This window comes from Artemia franciscana, chromosome 4 (genome assembly GCF_032884065.1).
Source record: "Artemia franciscana chromosome 4, ASM3288406v1, whole genome shotgun sequence".
NCBI lineage: Eukaryota > Metazoa > Arthropoda > Branchiopoda > Anostraca > Artemiidae > Artemia > Artemia franciscana.
The window spans coordinates 24,376,791-24,401,142 of NC_088866.1; the positions used below are offsets into that span (position 1 = coordinate 24,376,791).

The 24,352-nt window shown below is 36.5% G+C and overlaps 3 protein-coding genes across 4 annotated transcripts in view; all 3 read right to left on the minus strand.

Annotated features, from left to right (window-relative positions):
• The window catches only part of LOC136026190 (large ribosomal subunit protein uL16m-like), a 287,794-nt gene that overhangs the window by 12,104 nt on the left and 251,338 nt on the right, over positions 1-24,352 (minus strand). The gene's annotated exons all lie outside the window — the stretch shown is intronic.
• Positions 10,719-13,485, minus strand: LOC136026188 (zinc finger protein 239-like). Its single transcript, XM_065702507.1, has one exon. It carries the CDS (start codon positions 12,773-12,775, stop codon positions 11,732-11,734), a length of 1,044 nt encoding a protein of 347 aa, XP_065558579.1. The 5' UTR covers positions 12,776-13,485; the 3' UTR covers positions 10,719-11,731.
• LOC136026187 (zinc finger protein 765-like) lies at positions 13,624-22,922 on the minus strand. Its single transcript, XM_065702506.1, has one exon. The coding sequence runs from the start codon at positions 19,457-19,459 to the stop codon at positions 18,407-18,409; it is 1,053 nt and encodes a 350-aa protein (XP_065558578.1). The 5' UTR covers positions 19,460-22,922; the 3' UTR covers positions 13,624-18,406.

Below are 24,352 nucleotides of genomic sequence, written 5' to 3' on the forward strand. Positions count from 1 at the left end.
ACTATTCATTTCCGTTAGAATGAGCCCTCTCGTAACATTCTAGGACAACTGGGTCGATACGATCACCCTTGGGAAAAAAAAAACAAAAAACGAACAAACAAATAAACACGCATCCGTGATCTGCCTTCTGGCAAAAATACGAAATTCCACATTTTTGTAGAAAGGAGCTTGAAACTTCTACAGTAGAGTTCTCTGATACGCTGAATCTGATGGTGTAATTTTCGTTAAGATTCTATGACTTTTAGGGGGTGTTTCCCCCTATTTTCTAAAATAACGCAAATTTTCTCAGGCTCGTAGCTTTTGGTTTTAATTTTAAGGCCAGCAAGCTTTAAAGAGAATAGGGATCCAAAAATGGAGCTTTTAAATAACGCTATGATTAAAAAGTTAGAAAGTCCTTTATAACACTCCACATGGTTGATTTTGGGAAAATTTGAAAGCGTTAGGATCTTTTATTTGAGCTCTCTTTGAAGTTTTCTTAGTCTGTTTTCCGAAACTTTTCTACGCCGACAAATAAGTGTTGACTGCAAAAGACTGTTGACTGTTCCAAGAATTTGTGTAATTGGATTTGAGCTATGAAACGTATGTCCCTTTTCTGATCAAATAAAAGAATATAAAATTGAATTGAATATAGCTGAGGCAGGCAATGTAGAAATGAAAAAAAAAATGCATATGGTTAATTGTAGGTTTAGACAATCTCAAAAATTCAAATGCTCAAAATTGCAGATTAGTTACCTTAAGAGGATTCCATTACCTTAAATATTATTTTGTGATCCCCAACGTCGGATGACTGTTTCAGAGACAAAGGGTCAATTAGTGAATTCTCCCAGGGATTAGTGATCATTGAAACCCATTGAGAATTTATGCTTTGGCAATGAAATTTGATTGAAAAGACAAGGGGTTTTCAGTCAAAGTGAGTTGCACCATAGGAAATTTGCAGAGCTGCAAAATTCATCAAATTACACTGCTTTTTGGGATAATTTTTGGCATTTTCCTAGTAGGTATACTAGAACCTTTTTTGTGTATTTCATATTTTACTAGCATATTTCTAGCATAACGAAAATTCTCCTAAGTTTAATTAGAAAAATAAAATTCACAGTTCCAAATGATACAAGTTTCCCAAAAAGCAAGTATTTTCGTCCGGCACAAAACAAGACAAGTTACAAGGCTCTTCTAATATTTCAAGGAAACTATGTGTCGGCTTCCAGTGATCCACCGCTTATTCGGATCGCTTATCCGAGCTCTACAAGTTATAGCAAGACCGCCCGATCAATTTTAAATACGTTGGCCGATAAAACTAGAAATTTTATAATGGACAAGACAGTTTGATTCTTTATGGTATCGAATCTCCTTAAACTACATATTTGTTTTGGATTTTTCAGCAAAGCTGCATAAATCTAAGGAAAAACTACCTAAACGCAGCTGAATCCCCTCCCACCCCACACTCCCCTCAGAATGTCACCTTTGAATTTAATTCTGAAAACTTTGGGTTTAATTAAATCGGATATCCAAATTTTCTAACCATTTTGTTGTTTTTTTAATAGCAATTTTCTTTTAAAAACCTATAATTGAAAAAATAACAACCTATACTATGTTGCAGCAAGTAAGTGCGGTCCTTTTGCAATCAAATAGATTGCTCTAATTGAATTTTCTTTAAGGAAATTGACTTTTTAAACATTTGCAAGGAATGGAAAGCGTCGATGAAACTTAAAGTCGTTTCAACGAGACACTCTTCATTCGGTGTCGTCACTTAAGAAGGCATTTTGAGCTCAGAATTTTCGGTCGAACACTTCCTCAACTTTCTACAATTATCTGAGTTTGTACACAATTAAACTAATGTGTGTACAAACTCAGTGTACAAACTAGTGTTAACCTTAAAACGTACAGGAATTAGAAAAGGCAGTTGGGGGGCTGCCACCCCCCAAACCCCCCGCTTTTAAAGACTCTTTTGTACAGGTTTTTTGTTTTTTTGCTAACCCCCCGCTCTTGGCTTCGGAAAGGCCCTCTTTTAATTAAAAAATAATTGAAATGAATGAATAATGGAATAACTTCAAAAATGTTAAACACAAGAGGACAGGAGAACCATTGCGCCGAAACTAGTAATTAGTAACAATGAAGTCCCCCCACAAAAAAAAAACCTGTCCAAAAGAGTCTTTAAAAGCGGGGGGTTTGGGGGGCGACAGCCCCCCAACTGCCTTTTCTAATTCCTGTACGTTTTAAGGTTCGACTTTGGGACGCAGCCTCTTTAACTCTTTAAGAAAACGAAGTTTTTTTCATATTATTTCTGTACGTTTTTCTACAATCCATGGTGGATGTAATTTAATAATTCCTGAACTCCTCGTGGAGGAATTAGGAGAGGAAGTTGGGTGGCTGCCGCCCCCCAACCCCCCCGCTTTTAAAGACTCTTTTGTACAGGTTTAATTTTTTTTCATATTAATTCTGTACGTTTTTCTACAATCCATGGTGGATGTAATTTAATAATTCCTGTACTCCTCGTACAGGAATTAGGAGAAGAACCCCCCCCCCGCTATTAAATCATTGTATAAAATAGAAAAAAAAAATAGATAGAATTACCGAAATGTTTCTTTTGCTCATAAGAAGCTAATATTCTGTTATCTCTCAAATGATAAGCTGTCCAGGTGTTATCAAAATTTTTTTGATGTTGTGAAAAAAAACCGCCCGTAAGGGACTTGAACCCTTGACCCGAGGATTAAAAGTCGCACGCTCTACCAACTGAGCTAATAACTTGCATGTGTGTAAATATAACTTCTCAATAGCTTTTAAAAATTTCAAATTAACATGGGCTCTTATGGAGAGAAATCCGTTAATTAAATAGCTAATGGGTGGTTTCTGGAAAACAGGGAAGGAGTTATCGGATCGAGCTGAAATTTCGCGGATAAGCTCCTGGGCCGTAGGGGACCTTAACTTGTGAATTTCAGCCCGATCGGACAACGTTAAAAGGGGTGGGGGGGGGGGGGGGTTGGAGGGTCGAAACTTTCGGGGGGTTAAGATTTTCCTACGAAACTTTCATTGGCACTTACTCGGAGAATTCCGCATCGAATGAGTCTTCGTACACCCAGATCCGATGTCGGATGTGACCTGTAGGCGTCTAGGAAAAAAAAGTAAATGAATTTTAAGTGGCTATGCGTGGTTTCTGGAAAACAGGGAAGGAGTTATCGGATCAAGCTGAAATTTCGCGGATAAGCTCCTGGGCCCTAGGGGACCTTAACTTGTGAATTTCAGCCCGATCGGACAACGTTAAAGGGGGGCTTGGGTTGACAGGTCGAATCTTTCGGCCAGATTTTCCCCATGAAGAAAAAGTTGGAGGGGGATGAAATTTTGCAGGTTTCTTAGTTGGAGCTCGGGCTACGAAATGCATCCCTCCCCATCCGTCTGCGACCACTGGAACCGAAGATCGCTTAACATTGTCGTGTGTCGCCTCTTTATAGAGGCACGAGTGTGCCTCCTTGATCTGTGCAAACACCATTCAGCAAGATCGAACACTACGATTTTGAACAGAGGGTAAGCGAATGTACTGAGAATGCGGTACCATTTTCAATGCAACCGATTAATCTCGAGAACGACTAACATTCCATGGCCACTCAACTCTCCCTGGTCTAAGTCCGCTAGTCCTTTTTCTGGGGCTACCTGAAGGAGAAAATGTATGAGGATAAGCTAGTTACATTAGAAAGGCTGAACAGAAACATCAAGAGTTAAGTCGGGAGAATTTCGATTGACATCTTGGAGAGGGCCATGAAAAATTTCAATGTCGGAATGTCGAACGTCGAAACTGTCATCAACTACTGATCACAGTAACTAAAAATACATCAATTTAAAAATACTTTTAGAACATAAAACTATAAAAATGAGTGTTCACTTTGTCCCTCTTTTTGTGCCCCATCCGGCATACTGTAATTTAAAGGTAAATTTTTGGAGTTCTAAGTAAGAGATCTAAATTGAAAAAAAAATCTGAAAAATTACTCCTGGAACTCAACTTAATATAGGAGTTTCTATACGCTTTTGCTGGATATTTATCCAGCTATAATTATTCTAAGAGGTAAAAAACGAGAAAATAAAGGACAACAAAGAAAAAAAGAAGTTAAATCAAAGTAAAGATAAATGCGGATATTTCAGTCAAGACCGTTATACAGCCGTCCGTAGTGCAAAAAATGAAATAAAAATAGAGATGATTGTGACGGTATGAAAATATAAACCTTAGCAACAATACATTAAGGGAAGAGCCCTTTATCAAGCAATGGTGGAAAGGCAATTTTTTATGGTTTGTGTTTTTATACTATCAAGTACATCTTCCTGCAATGAAGATGGATTATTTTAAGGTTCGAGCTTATTCACGTCAACTTCATGTTGTACGCTAGGGTTTATGCCGGTTAAGTAGATTCTAAATAGATGCAAGTGTCACTTTCACCTTAGTTTCTGGGGTATTTTATCATTTTGTCATTTTCTGGGAATATCTTGTGGGTTCCGTTTGGGTATATGTCAGTTTGGGTATATGTAGATTAAGGGAGTGATTTGATCAGGGCAGTTGAATTTCAAGTTCAGTTGAGTAAACCTAAGATGAGTATATTTGATGCATTTATGTTTCTAGTTTAGTTATATAAAATAAACTATAGTTGTAGCCAAGTTCTCGCTTCCGTTCAGGCGTAGGAATAAGAGCCAACAAAAGGTACTAAATGACCAATAAGAGTATAATACATAACATACGAGAGCATTTCGATTAGCTGTTTTTTTTTTTTTTCCAGTTGCCATGTGATATTCTACAACTTACTTAAAGCACGTCTTATTTTGGTAATTTTGATCATTTCGAAACTTCACAGAAACTACAGAGAAAATGATGTAAATGGAAGGTTAAGTAGGTCTCCCATCTAGTGTTTCAAGTAAATTCCTTACGTCGTCTACGTTTTTAAATTTTATCGTGCTGTTACACCCTCATGGCACTAGCGCTACTTAAATTTTTTTTCAGCTGTATCACTTACTGCCACATTTTCAGTCACACTAGTGGCTTCTAGTGCAAGTCATTTTTTACTTTTAGCTAATAACTTTTAGTTTATATAATGACAAGCTCAAAATACTGATAAGAATGTAAAATAGTTGCTGTCCGCTTCAATCCAGCAGAAAAAATTCAACTGATTGTTTTCCAGTGTTACTTCTACATTCATGTCATTCGTTTCTTTGTTAATGTGATTCACATAAAAGTGGTGCAGTTCTAAGCCAGACAGCCGATCCTCTGGTGACAGACGTCATAAGAGATTGAAGATGGGGATAGCTTAGCTACAGACTACGTACGAACAATCTCCAACTACCCAATGTAGCACTCCATTGGCAACCACCAAGTTCACACTGCAGAGTTATCCCAGAAACACCCATTGACGATAGTACCTGACTGATTTTCGTAGCCTTTACAGGTCAATTCAACCTACATGAGAAGAAATTTTGGCAGCAGCGAACCATTGGGAAGATTGACTTCTTCTGTTTGCCCAGGGTATTAGTTTTATTCTTACAGAACAAAAAACAGATCTGCTCCTATTACAGAAATGATTTCAGATATAATATTAATACAGTATGATCACTCTACCATCTATTAGTTGCAGAATATGGACTATGGACATCCAAATGACTAAAATGCAACACTAAATCATATTATACAGTATTTTGATTATAAAGAAAAAGAGAATTTCCTTATCAGTAGTAGCATAATATTTGTAGACATTAATTGACAATGCGTCGGTGGTAATAGGCTTGAGATTGTCTGTGCAAGATTTTCACTTAGAGCATCAACAAGTGTGACAAACCATGTTGCCCAAAAATGGGCCCAATATTAAACAAAGCCTCCTTTCAACTGGAAGTCCCAGTTACTTCTAGCTGTCTGGTTCTATGCCAGCTTAAGCGCTTCATGTAGATTTGAGAAGATAAATTAGTTAACGTTGTGTACAGGTTCTGGGATCATGGCTGTTCCTGATGCCATAATAATTTCAATGATTTAAAAATATGAAAATTCCAACTTGGAATGTCACGACGTTAAAAAAAACTATCGTATTGACGTTTTGACTGCCAAATTCAGACGCTTCGAACTGGACTAATTAGTAGTTACAGAAACTCACATTCGAGGGGTAGGAAACACGAAATTAGGTGATAGAGAATTTATTTACTTTGTTTTTAGAGTCTCGAGCCTACTTTTTAGAGCTTACTCCGTGTTATGTTTTTTAGAGTTTCGTTTACTATTGAGCCACGTCAATCCTTACTTACAGATCCTTTACCACAAACTACTTGATTAAATCAGGAGTTAAGCTGGATTGCGTTCTGTACAAATCTATATGGGACAGAACGTTATACCCATTAAACTATACACAATTAGGAACACAACAAAGGCAATCAGACAGCACAGAATCAATTGGGGAACCAAAAACTAACTATTAGAGGTTTTCAAAGTTCAGGGTGCAGATAGATTGGAAAATTAATGTCAATAAGACCAAGTCACTAAGAAAAGGATCAAATGAAGGCGAAAGAGGTGATTTTGGGTTATGAGAAGATAATAATACCTAGGTAGTATAGAAGGTGTTTTAACTTTCTACTAGAAGGTGTTCTAACTGTGTTATTGTTTTAACTTTCTAAAGTTAAAACAATATTGGAAGAACAGGTAAAATAAGTCTGCGAACCAAGATAAGGATTTTGGAAGCCACAGAGATGACAATGGCCAAATATGGTTCTGATTTCCAGTTTGGTTTCCGAGCGAATCACTCTACAGAGCAAGCTTGCACAACTTTCTTGAATTTCATTCATTCGGTAATAGATTCTGGTCATATCCCGGCAGCTTTATTTTTGGAAGTTCGTAAAGCTTTTGATTCCTAGACTCATCGGGTTCTTCTTTGGAAACTATCGCATATTGGTATAAGATCAAACGCATTTTCTTGGTTTGATTCACATCTTTCTAGTAGGCTTATTTTAAATGATCCGCTTTTCCGGAGCCCTTTTGAAATATATTAAGGCGTCTCTCAGGGATCTGTTCTTGGCCCCATTCTATTCCTGATTCATGTAAATGATCTGATCAGTGACACCTTCAGGTGTCACAAGGATTCTTTTGTAGACCAGAAAGTCGGGTGGTCCGGTTTCGTTGTATCCTGCTTGATGAGAACCTTTCATTTGGAAACACAGTATCGAGTTTAGGTATCGTTCGAAAACTTAGACACACATTTCCAGAATCTATTCTGAAGCTTCTTTTTTCTGCCTTGTCCAGTCATATGTTTCTTATTGCCCTATTACATGGATGTCTATTTTTTCGTCTACACTGCGGTCACTTTCTGTCATGTATAACAAAGCACGGGGTCTGGTTATGGACACCAACCGTACCTCACCAACACCGCTCTCAAATCCACAGTCTATTTACAGTATTTTTTGTGTTTCAATTGTCTTTCATCAGCTTCACGGCAATATTCCAAAATCTCTTCAAAAAACTCCTGTGTTTATTTCTAACTCAGCTCCATATAGCCTTCATTCTTCATACAATATCTGTATTTCGTCCACCCCTACTATTCGATCAGATTTCAATCCCCTCATTACTTTTTAAAAGGTCTGGAACTCACTACCTTCTTCAGTACAGAGAATCCACTCCTTTGGAACTTTTAAAGGATTCTTAAGGATCATTTATTAAATAATCGAACAGAATAGCATTTTGTTTTTGTGTTTTTTTTCCTTTTCCTTATCCTCTGAAGAGCTGATGGCTCCTGAGTGTTTGTTTATGGTGTATGGTTGTCCTCTCTACGCTTTGACTACCACGCCTCAGGTATGTTATCCTCTTCATCTTATATGTTATTTGGTTGTTGTTCTTTTTTCGGCTGTTGCTTATATTGTGTTTTTTTTGTATCCCCCTTGTATCCCTGGCCATGGAGCCTTTCGAGGAGGAATAAGAGTATTTTATTTTAATTTTGTATTTAATGGTGAATAAAACTCCGAACTCTCAACTCTGAAGCGTGGGCACCATGAAAATAGAGGAGGATTTGCTAGGTGTTTTCAAGAGGAATTGCCGAAAATTGTTTTGGGTATCCGACTGACTGTTTGGTATGCGACTGACCGTATCTCAAATTGTAAGCTATACAAAAAACACGTTTCGATCAAGCGTTCTAGGGCTATAATGCTAGAAAAGATGAGATGGCTAGAAAATGTTCCATGAATGAAGGGTGCCAGATTGCCAAAGATGGTCCTTGTCGGCCAGCCGTCTAGAGCCAGACGAAAACCAGGTTGTTGCCCAAATGGGGTGGGCGGATGTTGTAAGGAAAGATTTAAGAAGAATAGGAACTTAGAGGGAGGGTGTAAAGAAGGAAGCTTGAATAGTTTATGATGGAGGAGGAGCTCGTGCAACTAAGTTCACCTCAGGTGGCTTGGTGCTGCAGTGAGTTTGTAGAAGTAATAATAGTAGAAACTGAATTTCCTTGTCAGTCTAGATTTGGTGCTTAGAATTAGAAAACCTGGTTTTAAAAAGCTAAGCTTATTTTTCTTTCCTGGAAAAATCAGTAACTTGATTTACTAATATGAAAATACGTCGCATAAATAGACCGATGAAATTTCAGCAGACTTTTTAGCATGGTACCACAAACACTAGTCTCTATTTTCTCTTTGGATTGACAACTACTTTTACTACAATTAAAAATAACTTTTGGTTATTCTTTGGTTATATATAAGTTTCACCCTTTTCTCCATTTCATTAAGATCCAATATTCTTTAAATCCTTTCGTACGACCGCTTATAACCCGAGTTTTGGATAAATTACTTTTCATTTGACCCCAAAAAGTAGAATCTTTGACAATCTGTTATTCGTCACCCGTAAAACTGGCCTAGCCGTCTTGATCTTTCTTTCAAAGGTAAGATAAAGCCAGATTTTCCGTGCAATTTATTGTTCAATACAGATTCAGTCAAACGAGTAACTTACTCTCCTTAGAGTCTAAGGCTTAGGGTTTAGACAATTCTTTTGGAGAATTAAATAAAAAAAACAAGTTTTTTTTAACTAAATGAACAGAGATTACTCTGTATATGATAGGGGCTGTTCCCTCCTAAACGCCCATCTCTTTAAGCTAAAGTCTTTTTATTGTTTTAAAAAGTAGAGTTGTGACAAAGGGTCAACCTTTATCGTAAAGAGCGAGGTGCCTAGGAGGGAACAAATCCTAAAGACGAACACTTACCGAAGAATGAAGAAAGAGGAGAGAGAGAGAGAGAGAGAGAGAGAGAGGAGAGAGAGAGAGAGAGAGAGAGAGAGAGAGAGAGAGAGAGAGAGAGAGAGAGAGAGAGAGAGAGAGAGAGAGAGAGAGAGAGAGAGAGAGAGAGAGAGAGAGAGAGAGAGAGAGAGAGAGAGAGAGAAAAAGAAAGATAAAAACTAAAAAAACTAAATGAAAGAAGAAAAAACTAAAAGAAAGAAGAAAAACTAAAAAAGAATACAAATTAAGAAAAAGAAGAGACTAAAAAAATTAAAAAGAAAAAAATGAAAAGAAAAAAAACCTAAAAAAAGAAAAAAAAGAAGAAACCTAAATGGAAAAAAAGAAAAAAAAAGAAGGAAAAACTAAAAAAGAAAAAAACTAAAAAAGAAAAATCTAAAAAAGAATCTCAACAAGAAACATTCAACAGGAAACTTCAACAAGGACTTACTTTCAACGAGTCCTGGTTGAACTTCGTTGAAGTAAGGATGCTAGGACTGTTTTAAAAAGTTTTTAACATAATTAGTTTAAATTTTCGCATTTTAATATAAGTTTATTTATATATACATATTTTTTCTCTCTATTTCTCGTATTGTTCTGAAGACGGCCCTAGGACATAGGACCGAAATATTCACAGAATTGATTTCTACTGTCTTGAAAAGTTCTTGTCCCAATTAAAACTGTGCTTACATACGTCACAGTTGAATGGCTTTTCACCGGTGAGGGTTCTCATGTGCATGGCAAGAGCATTCTTCTGATAAAAACTTTGTTTGCATATGTCACACTTGAATGGCTTTTCATCGATGTGGGTTCTCATGTGTATGGCAAGGATTCTCATGTGTCTGGCAAGAGCATTCTTCCATTTAGAGCTGAAATTACATATGGCAAACTTGAATGGCTTTTCCCCGGTGTGGGTTCTCATGTGTATGGCAAGAGCATTCTTCCATTTAGAGCTGTACTTACATACATCACAATTGAATGACTTTTCCCCGGTGTGTGTTCTCATGTGTATGGCAAGAGCATTCTTCCATTTAGAGCTGTACTTACATATGTCATACTTGAATGGCTTTTCCCCGGTGAGGGTTTTCATGTGTTTGGCAAGAGCATTCTTCCATTTAGGGATTTACGTACATACATCACAATTGAATGACTTTTCTCCGGTGTGTGTTCTGATGTGTATGGCAAGATTACCCTTCTGATTAAAACTGTGCTTGCATACATCACACTTGAATGGCTTTTCCCCGGTGTGGATTCTCATGTGTATAGCAAGCTTACTCTTCTGATTAAAACTGCGCTTGCGTACATCACACTTGAATGGCTTTTCACTGCTCTGGGTGCTCATGTGTATGGCAAGTGCATTCTTCCAATTAGAGCTGTACTTACATTTGTCACATTTGAATGGTTTTTCACCGGTGTGGATCGTCTGGTGTTTACTAGTTTGAACTATCAGGTGTCTCATAAGATTATTGCTTATAGATCGTTTCTCATCATTTTGAAAAGATGTTTCATTCTTCTGATTTTCTGCGTCCTCTTCTTTTTGTCTGGTGGTTTTTTCAGCTGATGAGACAATTGTGTTCGATAGTTCAGTTTCAGTACAGTCCGTTTTTAACAGATTTGACTGATGGGTTTCATTTGCGAAAATGATCGCATGATCAGAGGCTTCTTCATTCATTGAATTTATCTTGGACATTCAAATTTTGACTTATATCTTTTTTTTCCAGCTTCAAACTAAAGCTGAGATGCCACGGCAAGTATGAATTAACATTAAAAAATGTCTGCTCAAACTGAGCAGTTGTGCTAAACTGTTTCAGATTTATTGACAAACAGACATAATTCTCTACTTGAAGGATTTTGATTATACGTTGTTAAAAGCAAGAAAAGAAAAATACACAGTTGCTCGTTTAAAGAGAGTAGATATGTGTGTTATATATTGAATTACTAGCTGTTGGGGTGGCGCTTGCATACGTTACACTTGAATGGCTTTTAACAAGTGTGGGTTCTCATATCTATGGCAAGAACATTCTTCTAATTAGAACTGTGCTTACATACATAATACTTGAATGGCTTTTCCCCAGTATGGGTTCTCATGTGTATGGCAAGATTACTCGTCTGATTAAAACTGCGCTTGCATATATCACACTTGAATGTCTTTTCACCGGTGTGGGTTCTCATATGTATAACAAGGGAAGGTTCTCATGTGTATGGCAAGATTGCTCTTCTGATTAAAACTGCGCTTGCATGCATCACACTTGAATGGCTTTTCATCGGTGTGGGTTCTCATGTGTATGGCAAGATTCTTGTCCCAATTAAAACTGTGCTTACCAATGTCACAGTTATATGGCTTTTCACCGGTGTGGGTTCTCATGTGCATGGCAAGATTCTTGTCCCAATTAAAACTGTGCTTACCTACGTCACAGTTGAATGGCTTTTCACCGGTGAGGGTTCTCATGTGCATGGCAAGAGCATTCTTCTGATAAAAACTTTGTTTGCATATGTCACACTTGAATGGCTTTTCATCGGTGTGGGTTCTCATGTTAATGGCAAGAGTGGGTTCTCATGTGTCTGGCAAGATTACTTTTCTGATTAAAACTGCGCTCACATGCATCACACTTGAATGGCTTTTCACCGGTGTGGGATCTCATGTGTATGGCAAGAGCATTCTTCCATTTAGAGCTGTACTTACATATTTCACACTTGAATTGCTTTTCCCCGGTGTGGGTTCTCAGGTGTATGGCAAGAGCATTCATCCATTTAGAGCTGTACTTACATGTGTCACACTTGAATGGCTTTTCCCCGGTGTGTGTTCTCATGTGTCTGGTAAGATTGCTCTTCTGATTAAAACTGGGCTCGCATGCATCACACTTGAATGGCTTTTCACCGGTGTGGGTTCTCATGTGTATGGCAAGAACATTCTTCCAATTAGAGCTGTTCTTACATATGTCACACTTGAATGGCTTTTCCCCGGTGTGGGTTCTCATGTGTATGGCAAGAACATTCTTCCATTTAGAGCTGTACTTACATACGTCACACTTGAATGGCTTTTCTCCGGTGTGTATTCTCATGTGTCTGGTAAGATTACCATTCTGATTAAAACTGTGCTTGCATACATCACACTTGAATGGCTTTTCCCCGGTGTGGATTCTCATGTGTATGGCAAGCTTACTCTTCTGATTAAAACTGCGCTTGCATACATCACATTTGAATGGCTTTTCACCTGTGTGGGTGCTCATGTGTATGGCAAGATCATTCTTCCAATTAGAGCTGTACTTACATATGTCATATTTGAATGGTTTTTCACCGGTGTGGATCGTCTGGTGTTTACTAGTTTGAACTATCAGGTGTCTCATAAGATTATTGCTTATAGATCGTTTCTCATCATTTTGAAAAGATGTTTCATTCTTCTGATTTTCTGTGTCCTCTTCTTTTTGTCTGCTGGTTTCTTCAGCTGATGAGACAATTGTATTCGATAGTTCAGTTTCAGTACAGTCCGTTTTTAACAGATTTGACTGATGGGTTTCATTTGCGAAAATGATCGCATGATCAGAGGCTTCTTCATTCATTGAATTTATCTTGGACATTAAAATTTTGACTTATATCTTATTTTTCCAGCTTCAAACTAATGCTGAGATGCCATGGCAAGTATGAATTAACATTAAAAAATGTCTGCCTAAACTGAGCAGTTGTGCTAAACTGTTTCAGATTTCATGACAAACAGAGATAGTTCTTGACTTTAAGGATTTTGATTATACATTGGTAAACCACGAAGAGAAAATACACAGTTACTCGTTTAAAGAGAGTAGATATGTGTGTTATATATTGAATTACTAGCTGTTGGGCCGATTCGCCCCTACCTCGCCCCACCTAGCTGGTGGGGGCGATTCGGCCCCACCAAGATTGTCACGTTTACCAACTCTTGAACATGCAAAATAATAATTGTCCATGGGAAAACAATCCGTATTCAGATCTATACCGCATTTTTCTAACGATTGCCCTTTAGCTTTGTTGATGGTGATTGCTAATAAAACATTCCATGTGTCCCCGTCGTCATTTATATATCCCCCTGTACCTTCGGCGTCCCTGCTGTAGTTGTGTCCCTGTGTCCTGGTCGTCATTTATATTCCCTGTGCCCCGGTCGTCATTCGTGTCCCGATGTCCCAGTCTGTAATTTCTCTTTGAGTGTGCCGGTCGTCATTTATATTCCCTCTGTGCCAGTCGTCATTTGTTTCCCGGTCTGTAATTTCTCTTTGAGTGTTTTTTCTTTTTAGTTTTTTACCTTTTTTCTTTTTTCAGTTTTCTTTTTCTTTTTTGTTTTTCAGTGTCACTATGAAATACATATCGCCGAACCTTAGGTTCTTCAGTCATTTTACAATTAGAAATTTCTCATTTAACGATCTTCTTACAATTAAAAATTTGTCTTTGAACGATATTCTTAAATACCTGTGTCCTGGTCGTCATTTATATTCCCTGTGTCCCGGTCCTCATTTGTGTCCCGGTATCCCAGTCTGTAATTTCTCTTTGAGTGTCCCGGTCATTATTTATATTCCCTCTGTCCCGGTCGTCATTTGTGTCCCGGTCTGTAATTTCTCTTTGAGTGTTTTTTCTTTTTAGTATTTTTTAGTTTTTTATATTTTTTCCTCTTTTCAGTTTTCTTTTTCTTCTTTATTTTTCAGCTTCACTATGAAATACATATCGCCGAACCTTTGTTTTTTTTAACTAAAATCTGGTAGGCATTGATGACCTTATCCAAGTCAAAATCCCAAACCCAATCATCATCGCTATCATTTTTAGTTTTGATATTTTTTGACTCTTGCAGTCCGGGTGGATTTTCATCTAACTGCGCGGTTTTGCGTTCTTTAGCCGCAAGCCTGTTTTCTTGCTGTTCTTGTGATTCCTCGGCATGCTTTCTTTTCTTACTTTATCTATCAGCCGCAAGTTTTTTGGCATAGACTCTTTGAGCAGCTTCCTCGGCTGTTGCTATTGTAGGTTCTTCAGTCATTTTACAATTAAATATTTTTCCGTCCACGATCTTATTACAATTAAAAATTTGTCTTTGAACGATTTCCTTAAATACTATTTATGACGTCATCGTCATAACAAACACGACGACAACTAACTTCATGACACCATGACGTCAATCAACAGACATAACACACATACAACTTATTTATATATATATATAGATTATACTGTCTCCCAAGTCCCCGTTTTCTTTTTTTTTAAGGAATGAGCCACCCCTCTTATTAAGACCTCTCATTATATTTCATGTTCTAGACACTTTATTAAGACTCTTATTCCACACCTTTTATGAAAGAATGAGAAACAATTTAGAAAATGAAAAATAAAATAATAAATTTTTCGAATTTAAAGGAAAACTGAAAGATAATCATAAAGTATAAGCCCATTCAAAATCAGATTTTACTTGGTGTATTACTACGCACGAAAAGTCCCATTCTGATCGTTTTTCATATCATACCGAAAGACCCCTGTAAGCGGAAATTGTTTTCTGGAAATTATCGGAAATTGTCTTCTGGAGTTACTCGGAAAAAAATGATATTCCCACTGGAAACTCAATTATTTGTAATATGCCAGGTTTAACTGGCGGAGAAAAAATCAAACAAATTTTACATAGTCATTCCAAGGGCGCCGGCAGAAAAATCCAGGGGGAGGGAAGGAGCGTCAGACAGACTGTATGGTATGCGACAGACCGCATCTCACACTGTAGGTTAGACAAAAAACACCTTTCAATCAAGCTTTCTAGGGCTACAATGCGAGAAAAGATGAGATGGCTAGGACATGTTCCATGAATGAAGGATGACAGATTGCCAAAGATGGTCCTTGTCAGCCAGACGAAAACCATGTTGTTGCCAAAATTGGGTCGGCGCATGTCGTAAGGAAAGATTTAAAAAGAATAGGAACTTATAGAGAGGGTGAAAGAAGGAAACTTGAATAGGTTGGGATGGAGTAGGAGCCTTTGCAACTGTGTTGGCCTCAGGTGGCTTGGTCTTGCAGTGATTTTGTAGTAGCAATAATAGTAGAAACGAATTTCCTTGTCAGTCTAGATTTAGTGCTTAGAATTAGATAACCTGGTTTTAAAAAGCTAGGCCTGTTTTTCTTTCCTGGAATAAGCAGCAATTTGATTTACTAATTTGAAAAAACGTCGCATAAATAGATCGATGGAATTTCAACAGACTTTTTAGCATGGTACTACAAACACTAGTCTCTATTTTCTCTTTGAATTGACTACTACTTTTACTACAACTAAAAATAACTTTTGGTTGCTCTTTGGTCATACATAAGTTTCACCTTTTTCTCCATTCAATACAGTTCCAATATTCTTTAAATCCTTTCGTACGACCGCTTACCACCCGATTTTTAGACAGCTTACTTTTCATTTGACCCCAGATAGATGACCAAAAAGTAGAATCTTTGACAATCTGTTATTCGTCACCCGTAGAGCTGGCCTAGCCGTCTTAATCTTTCTTTAAAATCTGAGATAAAGCCAGATTTTCCGTGCAAATTATTGTTCAATACAGATTCATAGTGAAGGTTTCATAGTGAAGAACGAACTCAAGTCTAAAGAAACTGAACTCTGTGGCTCATTCATATTATCTTCATTTTGTTAAGTAGGATGAACCTAAACCCCGGTTGCAGCGGTAGCTAGCAACCTAGTAGGAGACGATCACGTCCCATAGTTACATTATAGAGCAAAGTGTAGTCCATACTAATTGAAATATTATAAAGAATCGTTATATAGATAATGATGCAACACACACTTATCTTTAGATAAGATAGTATAAACAAATTTACTTTGCAATTCGGATTCAAACTCGGGTAAATCTGATGAAAGCCAGCCTTCCTAACTACTTCCTAACGAACATATAGGATATACTAAATATATGATTAATGAAGTTTATCTTAAAGATCCGGGTTATAGCGGTAGCAAGCAACCTAGTAAGAGACGATTAAGCTTCATAGTAAAAACTAAAATAATCCATAAATCCTAAAAAAAATCTGATCAAATATGAAGTACACTCTTAGTACCGCCTTTTCCAATGCCTCTTTATAGAAATTTTACCGTCTCTTGGCCTGAACAACGATGAAACTAATTGGCTTGAAAATCAAGAAAAAGTGGATGCAACCACGACAATCTGCATATATGGGATCTTTTTTCTTTCCGTTTTTTCTCCTAAGCAACTGGGCACAGGAAAATCATAGAAAGCTGTATAATGGCTGACTGTAAAGGAAACCGCTACATCTTGAACCTTTCGTAATTAAAAACAAAATAGTTTTTAAAATAGAATAAATCTTGACAAAAAAAACTACATTTTCCTGTAAAAACTTGATGAAGGATGTTATAATCATATAGCTTATAACCATGTTTGGTAACAAGTGAATACAATATTTATACAAGTTAACCATTGGACAAGATAATAATACAAGAAATACATAATTAGAGGAATCAATTTTTTATGAAAATCATAAGAAAGAACAAACTCTAGAATATTATAACTTGCATATGCAACATAAAAATAGTATAGGCTTGTATGGTTGTATTTAGAGTCAATATATTAAAAATTTCTTCCAACAGGGAATTTAACCCTGGTCTCCTACGTGACAAGCGAGTTTGCTTACCACAGTACCATCGGGGACTTGAAGTCAATATGTTAATAAATTGTCTCCAAGGAGAAATCGAACCCCGGTCACTCACGTGACAAGCGGGTATGCTTACCATTGTTAATCACAGACTAATGAAAATGATTTATGAATAGGTCATGACAATAAATTCGCTAAGACACTAAAAAATTACACAAGAATCGGGCTGGTTAACTCCAAATGGGGATTATGTAAGTCCCATCGGTATCGAGGCTGTAGAGATAGCTGAAATCTATTGAAGAACAAACCATGGCACATATAGGGTTTATTTTAATACCTCACTCTCTGAAGTTCATCCTCTTACTATTCCAAATAAGAAAAAGCCATAGGCTTTTCCTGTTTGTAACAGGAAAGAGCATGTTTAAAATCCTATATTAAATCCTTTTTACGGCGGTAGCTAGTAGCCTAGTCCGGGTTACAGCGGTAGGTAGAAGCCTTGTAAGAGATGATCACCCCTTGTAGTAAAAAACATATGTCCCACAACACCTAAAACTAGAGTCAGATAAAAAAAAGTACACCAATAGACCCGCCTTGCCCAATACCCCTAATTAGGAAACTAACTGTACCTTGTCTTGAATAACAAGTAAAATATATTGGTTTGAAAATCAAGAAAAGTGGCAACCAGGATATTCTGCATCCACGGCATTTTTTTCCGTTTTTCACCTCAGGTAGCTCGGTACTGGAAAATCATAGAGGTGTTGAATAGCTCATTTGATAGGAAATTGATGTATTTTAAAAGCTTTCAGAATTAAAAAAAATATTTAAAAAAAATTGCATTTTAATGTAATTTAATGTATTTTAATGTACAAGGACTTACTTTCAACGAGTCCTGGTTGAACTTCGTTGAAGTAAGGATGCTAGGGCTGTTTTTAAAAAGTTTTTAACTTTATTAGTTTTAATTTTTGCATTTTAATGTAAGTTTATTCATATATACATATTTTTTGTCTCTCTTTCTCGTATTGTGCTGAAGACAGCCCTTGGACATAGGGCCGAAATATTCATAGAATTGATTTCCACTGTCTTGAAAAGATTTTCCCTATTGTTTCGACTTTGTATTTGTTTGGTTCTCATGTACATGACAAATTTAACCTTGACATTAAAACTGCGCTTGCATACATCACACTTGAATGACTTTTAACAAGTGTGGGTTCTCATGCCTATGGCAAGAACATTCTTCTAGTTAGAACTGTGCTTACATACATCACACTTGAATGGATTTTCCCCAGTGTGAGTTCTCATGCGTATGGCAAGAGTGGGTTCTCATGTGTATGGCAAGATTGCTCTTCTGATTAAAACTGCGCTTGCAAGCATCACACTTGAATGACTTTTCAACGAGGTGGGTTCTCATGTGTATGGCAAGATTCTTGTCCCAATTATAACTGCTTACCTATGTCAGAGTTGAATGGCTTTTCACCGGTGTGGGTTCTCATGTGCATGGCAAGATTCTTGTCCCAATTAAAACTATGCTTACATACGTCACAGTTGAATGGCTTTTCATCGGTGTGGGTTCTCATGTGTATGGCAAGAGCATTCTTCCAATTAGAGATGTACTTACATTAGTCACACTTAAATGGCTTTTCACCGGTGTGTGTTCTCATGTGTATAGCAAGATAACCCTTCTGATTAAATCTGTGCTTGCATACATCACACTTGAATGGCTTTTCCCCGGTGTGTGTTCTCATGTGGTTGGCAAGATGACCCTTCTGATTAAAACTGCGCTTGCATACATCACACTTGAATGGCTTTTCCCCAGTGTGGATTCTCATATGTGTGGCAAGATTACTCTTCTGATTAAAACTGTGCTTGCATACATCACACTTGAATGGCTTTTCAACAGTGTGGGTTCTCATGTGTATGGCAAGAGCATTCTTCCAAATAGAGCTGTACTTACATATGTTACACTTGAAAGGCTTTTCCCCGGTGTGGATTCTCATGTGTATTGCAAGACTTCTCTTGACATTGACACTGTGCTTACATACATCACACTTGAATGGTTTTTCACCTGTGTGGGTTCTCATGTGTATGGCAAGCGTACTCTTGTGATTAAAACTGCGCTTGCATACATCACACTTGAATGGCTTTTCACCTGTGTGGGTTCTCATGTGTACGGCAAGAGTACTCTTCCATTTAGAGCTGTACTTACATATGTCACACTTGAATGGGTTTTCCCCGGTGTGGATTCTCATGTGTATGGCAAGATTACCCTTCTGATTAAAACTTTTCTTGCATACATCACACTTGAATGGCTTTTCCCCGGAGTGGATTCTCATGTGTTGGGCAAGATTACCCTTCAGATGAAAACTTTTCTTGCATACATCACACTTGAATGGCTTTTCCTCGGTGTGGATCGTCTGGTGTTTACTAGTTTGAACTGTCAGGTGTCTCATAAGATTATTGCTTATAGATCGTTTCTCATCATTTTGAAAAGATATTTCATTCTTCTGATTTTCCGCGTCCTCCTCTTTTTGTCTGGTGGTTTCTTCAGCTGATGAGACAATTGTATTCGATAGTTCAGTTTCAGTACAGTTCGTTTTTAACAGATTGGACTGATGGGTTTCTTTTGCGAAAATGATCGCATGATCAGAAGCTTTTTTATTCATTGAATTCATCTTTGACACTCAAACTTTGACTTGTATCTTTTTTTTTCCAGCTTCAAACTAAAGCTGAGATGCAATGGCAAGTATGAATTAACATAAAAAAATGTCTGCTCAAACTGAGCCGTTGTACTAAACTGTTTTAGATTTTATGACAAACAGAAATAATTCTTTACTTTAAGGATTTTGATTATACGTTGGTAAAAGCAAGAAAAGGAAAATACACAGTTGCTCGTTTAAAGAGAGTAGATATGTTTGTTATATATTGAATTATTATATTGTCTCCCAAGTCCCCGTTTTCTTTTTTTAAGGAATGAGCTACACCTCTTATTAAGACACCTTATTATTATTCATATTATAGACACTTTATTAAGACTCTTATTCCACACCTTTTATGAAAGAATGAGAAATAATTTAGAAAATGAAAAATAAAATAATAAATTTTTCGAATTTAAAGGAAAACTGAAAGATAATCATAAAGTATAAGCCCATTCAAAATCAGATTTTACTTGGTGTATTACTATACACGAAAAGTCCCATTCTGATCGTTTTTCATATCATACCGAAAGACCCCTGTAAGCAGAAATTGTTTTCTGGAAATCCCCCAAATGGAAAATTTCTCCCGGAGAAAATTTCCCATGGAAAATTTCTCCCACGGGAAATCCTCTCTTTATCCTACGGAAAAGTCCCTCAGGAAATTCAGATCCAACGGAAAATTTCTCCGGGGACATATCCACATGTAAAATTACGCGGCAAAAGAAAAAAAGAAAGACAAATATTAAGGATCTATTAAATTCACCAATATAAAATCCCCCCAGGAAAGTTCATCTCTAGAAATTTTCCTTCCCATAAAAAATCCTCCCCGTCGAAAATCTTCCCATCCAAAAAATGTCTGTATACCTCCCAATAAAAAATACTTCACGTGAAAAATCGTTAAGTTTTATTACTTAGATAACTTTCCAAAGGGCTGTGGGGGGTCACGTCGTCCCCGGAGATGTTATTATTGGAACTTTCAGTTATGTTGAAAAAATGGCTATCTCAAAATTTTGACCGGATCACTTTCTGCATAAAAGCGGGTAGCAGGGGGCCTATTACCCCCCAATCTTTCCAGTCACTTAAAAAGGGCATAGAGCTTTTAATTTTCATTTGAGTGAGTTCCCTCCCAATTTTTAGGACTATTGGTTCGATGCAACCTTCCTGGCGGAAAACGGAAAGACAAACTAACAAAAAAAAAGAAAAAAAGAAAAAAAACCCAGCAAAACGCAACAACTAATAAAACTGTGTTTTTGTAAATGGGAGCCTGACATCTCTATAGTTGGGTTCTCTGAAACGCTAAATCTGAAGGTTCGATTCCCATTAAGATTTTTTGACTTTTTGAGGGCATTTTCTCGCTTTTCGAAAATCAGGCAAATTATGTTAGGCTCGTAGCTTTTGATCATTAACATTAAACTTATTGAAACTTACGTTCAAATTCAAGTTCTATTTATTTTCATAAAATAACAATAACAAAAACAATATCCCAAAGGGCTCTATGGCCCGTTATTTGGGAAACGGCATACATTAAATAAAAAATCATAAAACTTGTCATAAACATACTTACCAACATCTAAATATAAATATACTAGCTGTTGGGGTGGCGCTTCGTGCCACCCCAACACCTAGTTGGTGGGGGCACTTCGCGCCCCCCAAGACCCCCCCGCGCACGTATGTCGTTACGCTACATATTAGTTACGCGCCACTGTAGTTGTGTCCCTGTGTACCACTTATGAATATATATAGATTTATATATGTGTTTTGAACTACGTAAAACTTGCGAATATACAACATTCTTGGCTTTCCCATTGTCTGAGCATATAAAAAGCCTTATGTACTTATAATGACGTCATATACAAACGCTCTTTTTAAAAACAAACAAACATGCATACACACAACTCCTTTTTATATACATAGATAGATAGATAGATACAATACAAATTAACTGCGTGAAACTTGCGAATATACAACATTCTTCGCTGTCCAACTGTCGCTGCATATAAATAGATTGTCAGGTTTACCGACCCTTGAACATGCAACGTACAATTGTCCATGGGAAAAACAATCAGCATTAAGATCTATACCATATTTTTCTAATGATTGACCTAGAGCTTTGTTGATGGTGATTGCAAATGCTAATCGAATTGGGAATTGCAATCTTTTAAATTGAAAAGGCAGATCCGTTGGAATCATGGGAATGCGAGGAATAAGAACAGCCTAACCCTCAAAAGGCCCTGTCAAGATTGTGGCCTCTATTACGTTTTCCATTGTTGTTTTTTTTTTACGGCGAGTCGCGTGCCATTGCAAAGCATTGGTGGGTTGATATTTCTTAACAGTATTATTGGTACGCCTATTTTTAGTTGTAGCACGTGTGGTGGAAACCCTGAAAGATCCACGGAATTAAAAATTCCGATGGATAATTAACCGCTTAATTTGGTTCCAAAAACTGTGTCGACTGACTTGTAAAGGACTGCCTGGTCTCGAATCTTGGTTAAAACAATATTGTTGATTTCGTGGATGTCTATGTTCTTGGGTGCAAGAATCGCTCTTTCACTTAGCCATTTATTATTTTTATAATTGTTTAGAATATTCAGAAATACTTTTTCAATCAATTCATTTTTGGACGTCAATAAATTAGAGAATTCAGCAGGTAGTTGTATACTACCTGAAATTCAGTCTACTGGGAGCTTTCCGTTTCCAATTGCCATCAATTGATCTAAAAATGTTTGACCAGAGTCATCGTTTTGCAATCGGACACGCATATTTGTAGTTAATTTTAATGTTTTTACGTGTGGCCATAAATAAGAATTTTTCAGGCAAGCATTCATTTCGTCTGCAGGGGTTGATCTAGGTATTATAGGTAATGTTTGCCTGAAAGCTCCCGCAATGCCAGAATCAGTTTTATCACAAACGTTTTACCAGTACCTCCTGGCGCATCCAAAAATAAAATTTCTCCAACGTTGTTATCGACACAATGCATTATCGTATCATAAATGTCTTTTTGTTCCAACGTTAACTTGGAAATGTTATTTTGTACATACGACAATAGATCACTCGTACTGCAACTTTATTCACGATCCATTTCTACACATGTCGAAACGGCAGCGGTACGATTAGGTGAAGGCATTCCCAAATCCTGAAGAAGTTTGTTTGCCATACATACGCACAAATCTATATATATATAAATAAGTTGTCTCTATGTGTGGGCTGTTGCCATTGTAGGTTCTTCAGTCATTTTACAATTAAACATTTTTCCGTGAACAAATGTCTTAAATACCGTTAATAACGTCACCGTCAAAGCAAAAATGACGACAACTAATTTCATAACGTCAGTCGACACATAGACATGACGTCACCTGACAACTAATTTCATGACGTCAGCCGACACAGAAACATGACTTCACCTGATCCACAGATCCACAGACAGACAACTTATTTTTATATATATAGAAGATATATATAAATATATATATATATATATATATATATATATCTATATATATAAAAATAAGTTGTCTGTGGATGGATGGATGGATGGATGTGTGGATGGATGTGTCAGGTGACGTCACCTGAAAAAACTGGATTAGGTGACGTCAAAACTGAAAAAACTAAAAAAGGCAAAAACTACAAAAAAAAACTAAAAACTAATAAAAAAATAAAAAAGCTAAAAAACTAAAAAAACTATAAAGGTAAAAACCAATAAAAAACTAAAAAAAAAACTGAAAAAACTAAAAAAAGGCAAAAACTACAAAAAAAAACTAAAAACTAATAAAAAAAGTAAAAAAGCTAAAAAACTAAAAAAACTAAAAAAACTAAAAAAAGGTAAAAAACTAAAAAAAATAAAAAATAAAAAAAAACTAAAAAAAAGGAAAAAACTGAAAATAGCTAAAATAAAGGTAAAAACCAATAAAAAACTAAAAAAAAAAGGAAAAAACTAATAATGACGACACTCAAAGAGAAAGCGACCAGGACAAAAAACTAAAAAAAAAGGCAAAAACTACAAAAAAACTAAAAACTAATAAAAAAAATAAAAAGCTAAAAAACTAAAAAAACTAAAAAAAGGTAAAAAACTAAAAAAACTAAAAACTAAAAAAAACTAAAAAAGCTAAAAACTAAAAGAACTAAAAAAGAAAAAAATAAATGACGACACTCAAAGAGAAAGCGACCAGGACAAAAGGAATGTTCGATTAGCAATCAACAAAGCACCGGGACACAGGGAGTATAAATGACGACCAGGACACAAGTAAAAAAAAAATTAACAAAACTAAAAGAAGGTAAAAACTACAAAAAAACTAAAAAGAAAAAAAAACTAAAAACTAATAAAAAAACTAAAAAATCTAAAAATCTAAATAAACTAAAAAAGAAAAAAAAGGAAAAAAATAAAGGAGAAAAACAAAACTAAAAAACGAATGTATATACAGACCGGTACACCGGGATACAAATGACGACCGGGACACAGGGAATATAAATAACGACCGGGACACAGGGACACAACTACAACGGGGACACCGGGGAAACAGGGGGATATAAATGACGACCGGGACAAAAAAACTAAAAAGAAATAAAACTAAAAACTAATAAAAAAAACTAAAAAATCTAAAAATCTAAATAAGCTAAAAAGAAAAAAAAAGGAAAAAAATAAAGGAGAAAAACAAAACTAAAAAACGAATGTATATACAGACCGGGACACCGGGATACAAATGATGACCGGGACCCGGGACACAGGGAATATAAATGACGACCGGGACACAGGGACACAACTACAACGGGGACACCGGGGGAAACAGGGGGATAACCTGACAATCTATTTATATGCAAAGACAATGGGACAGCAAAGAATGTTGTATATTCGCAAGTTTTACGTAGTTAAAACCA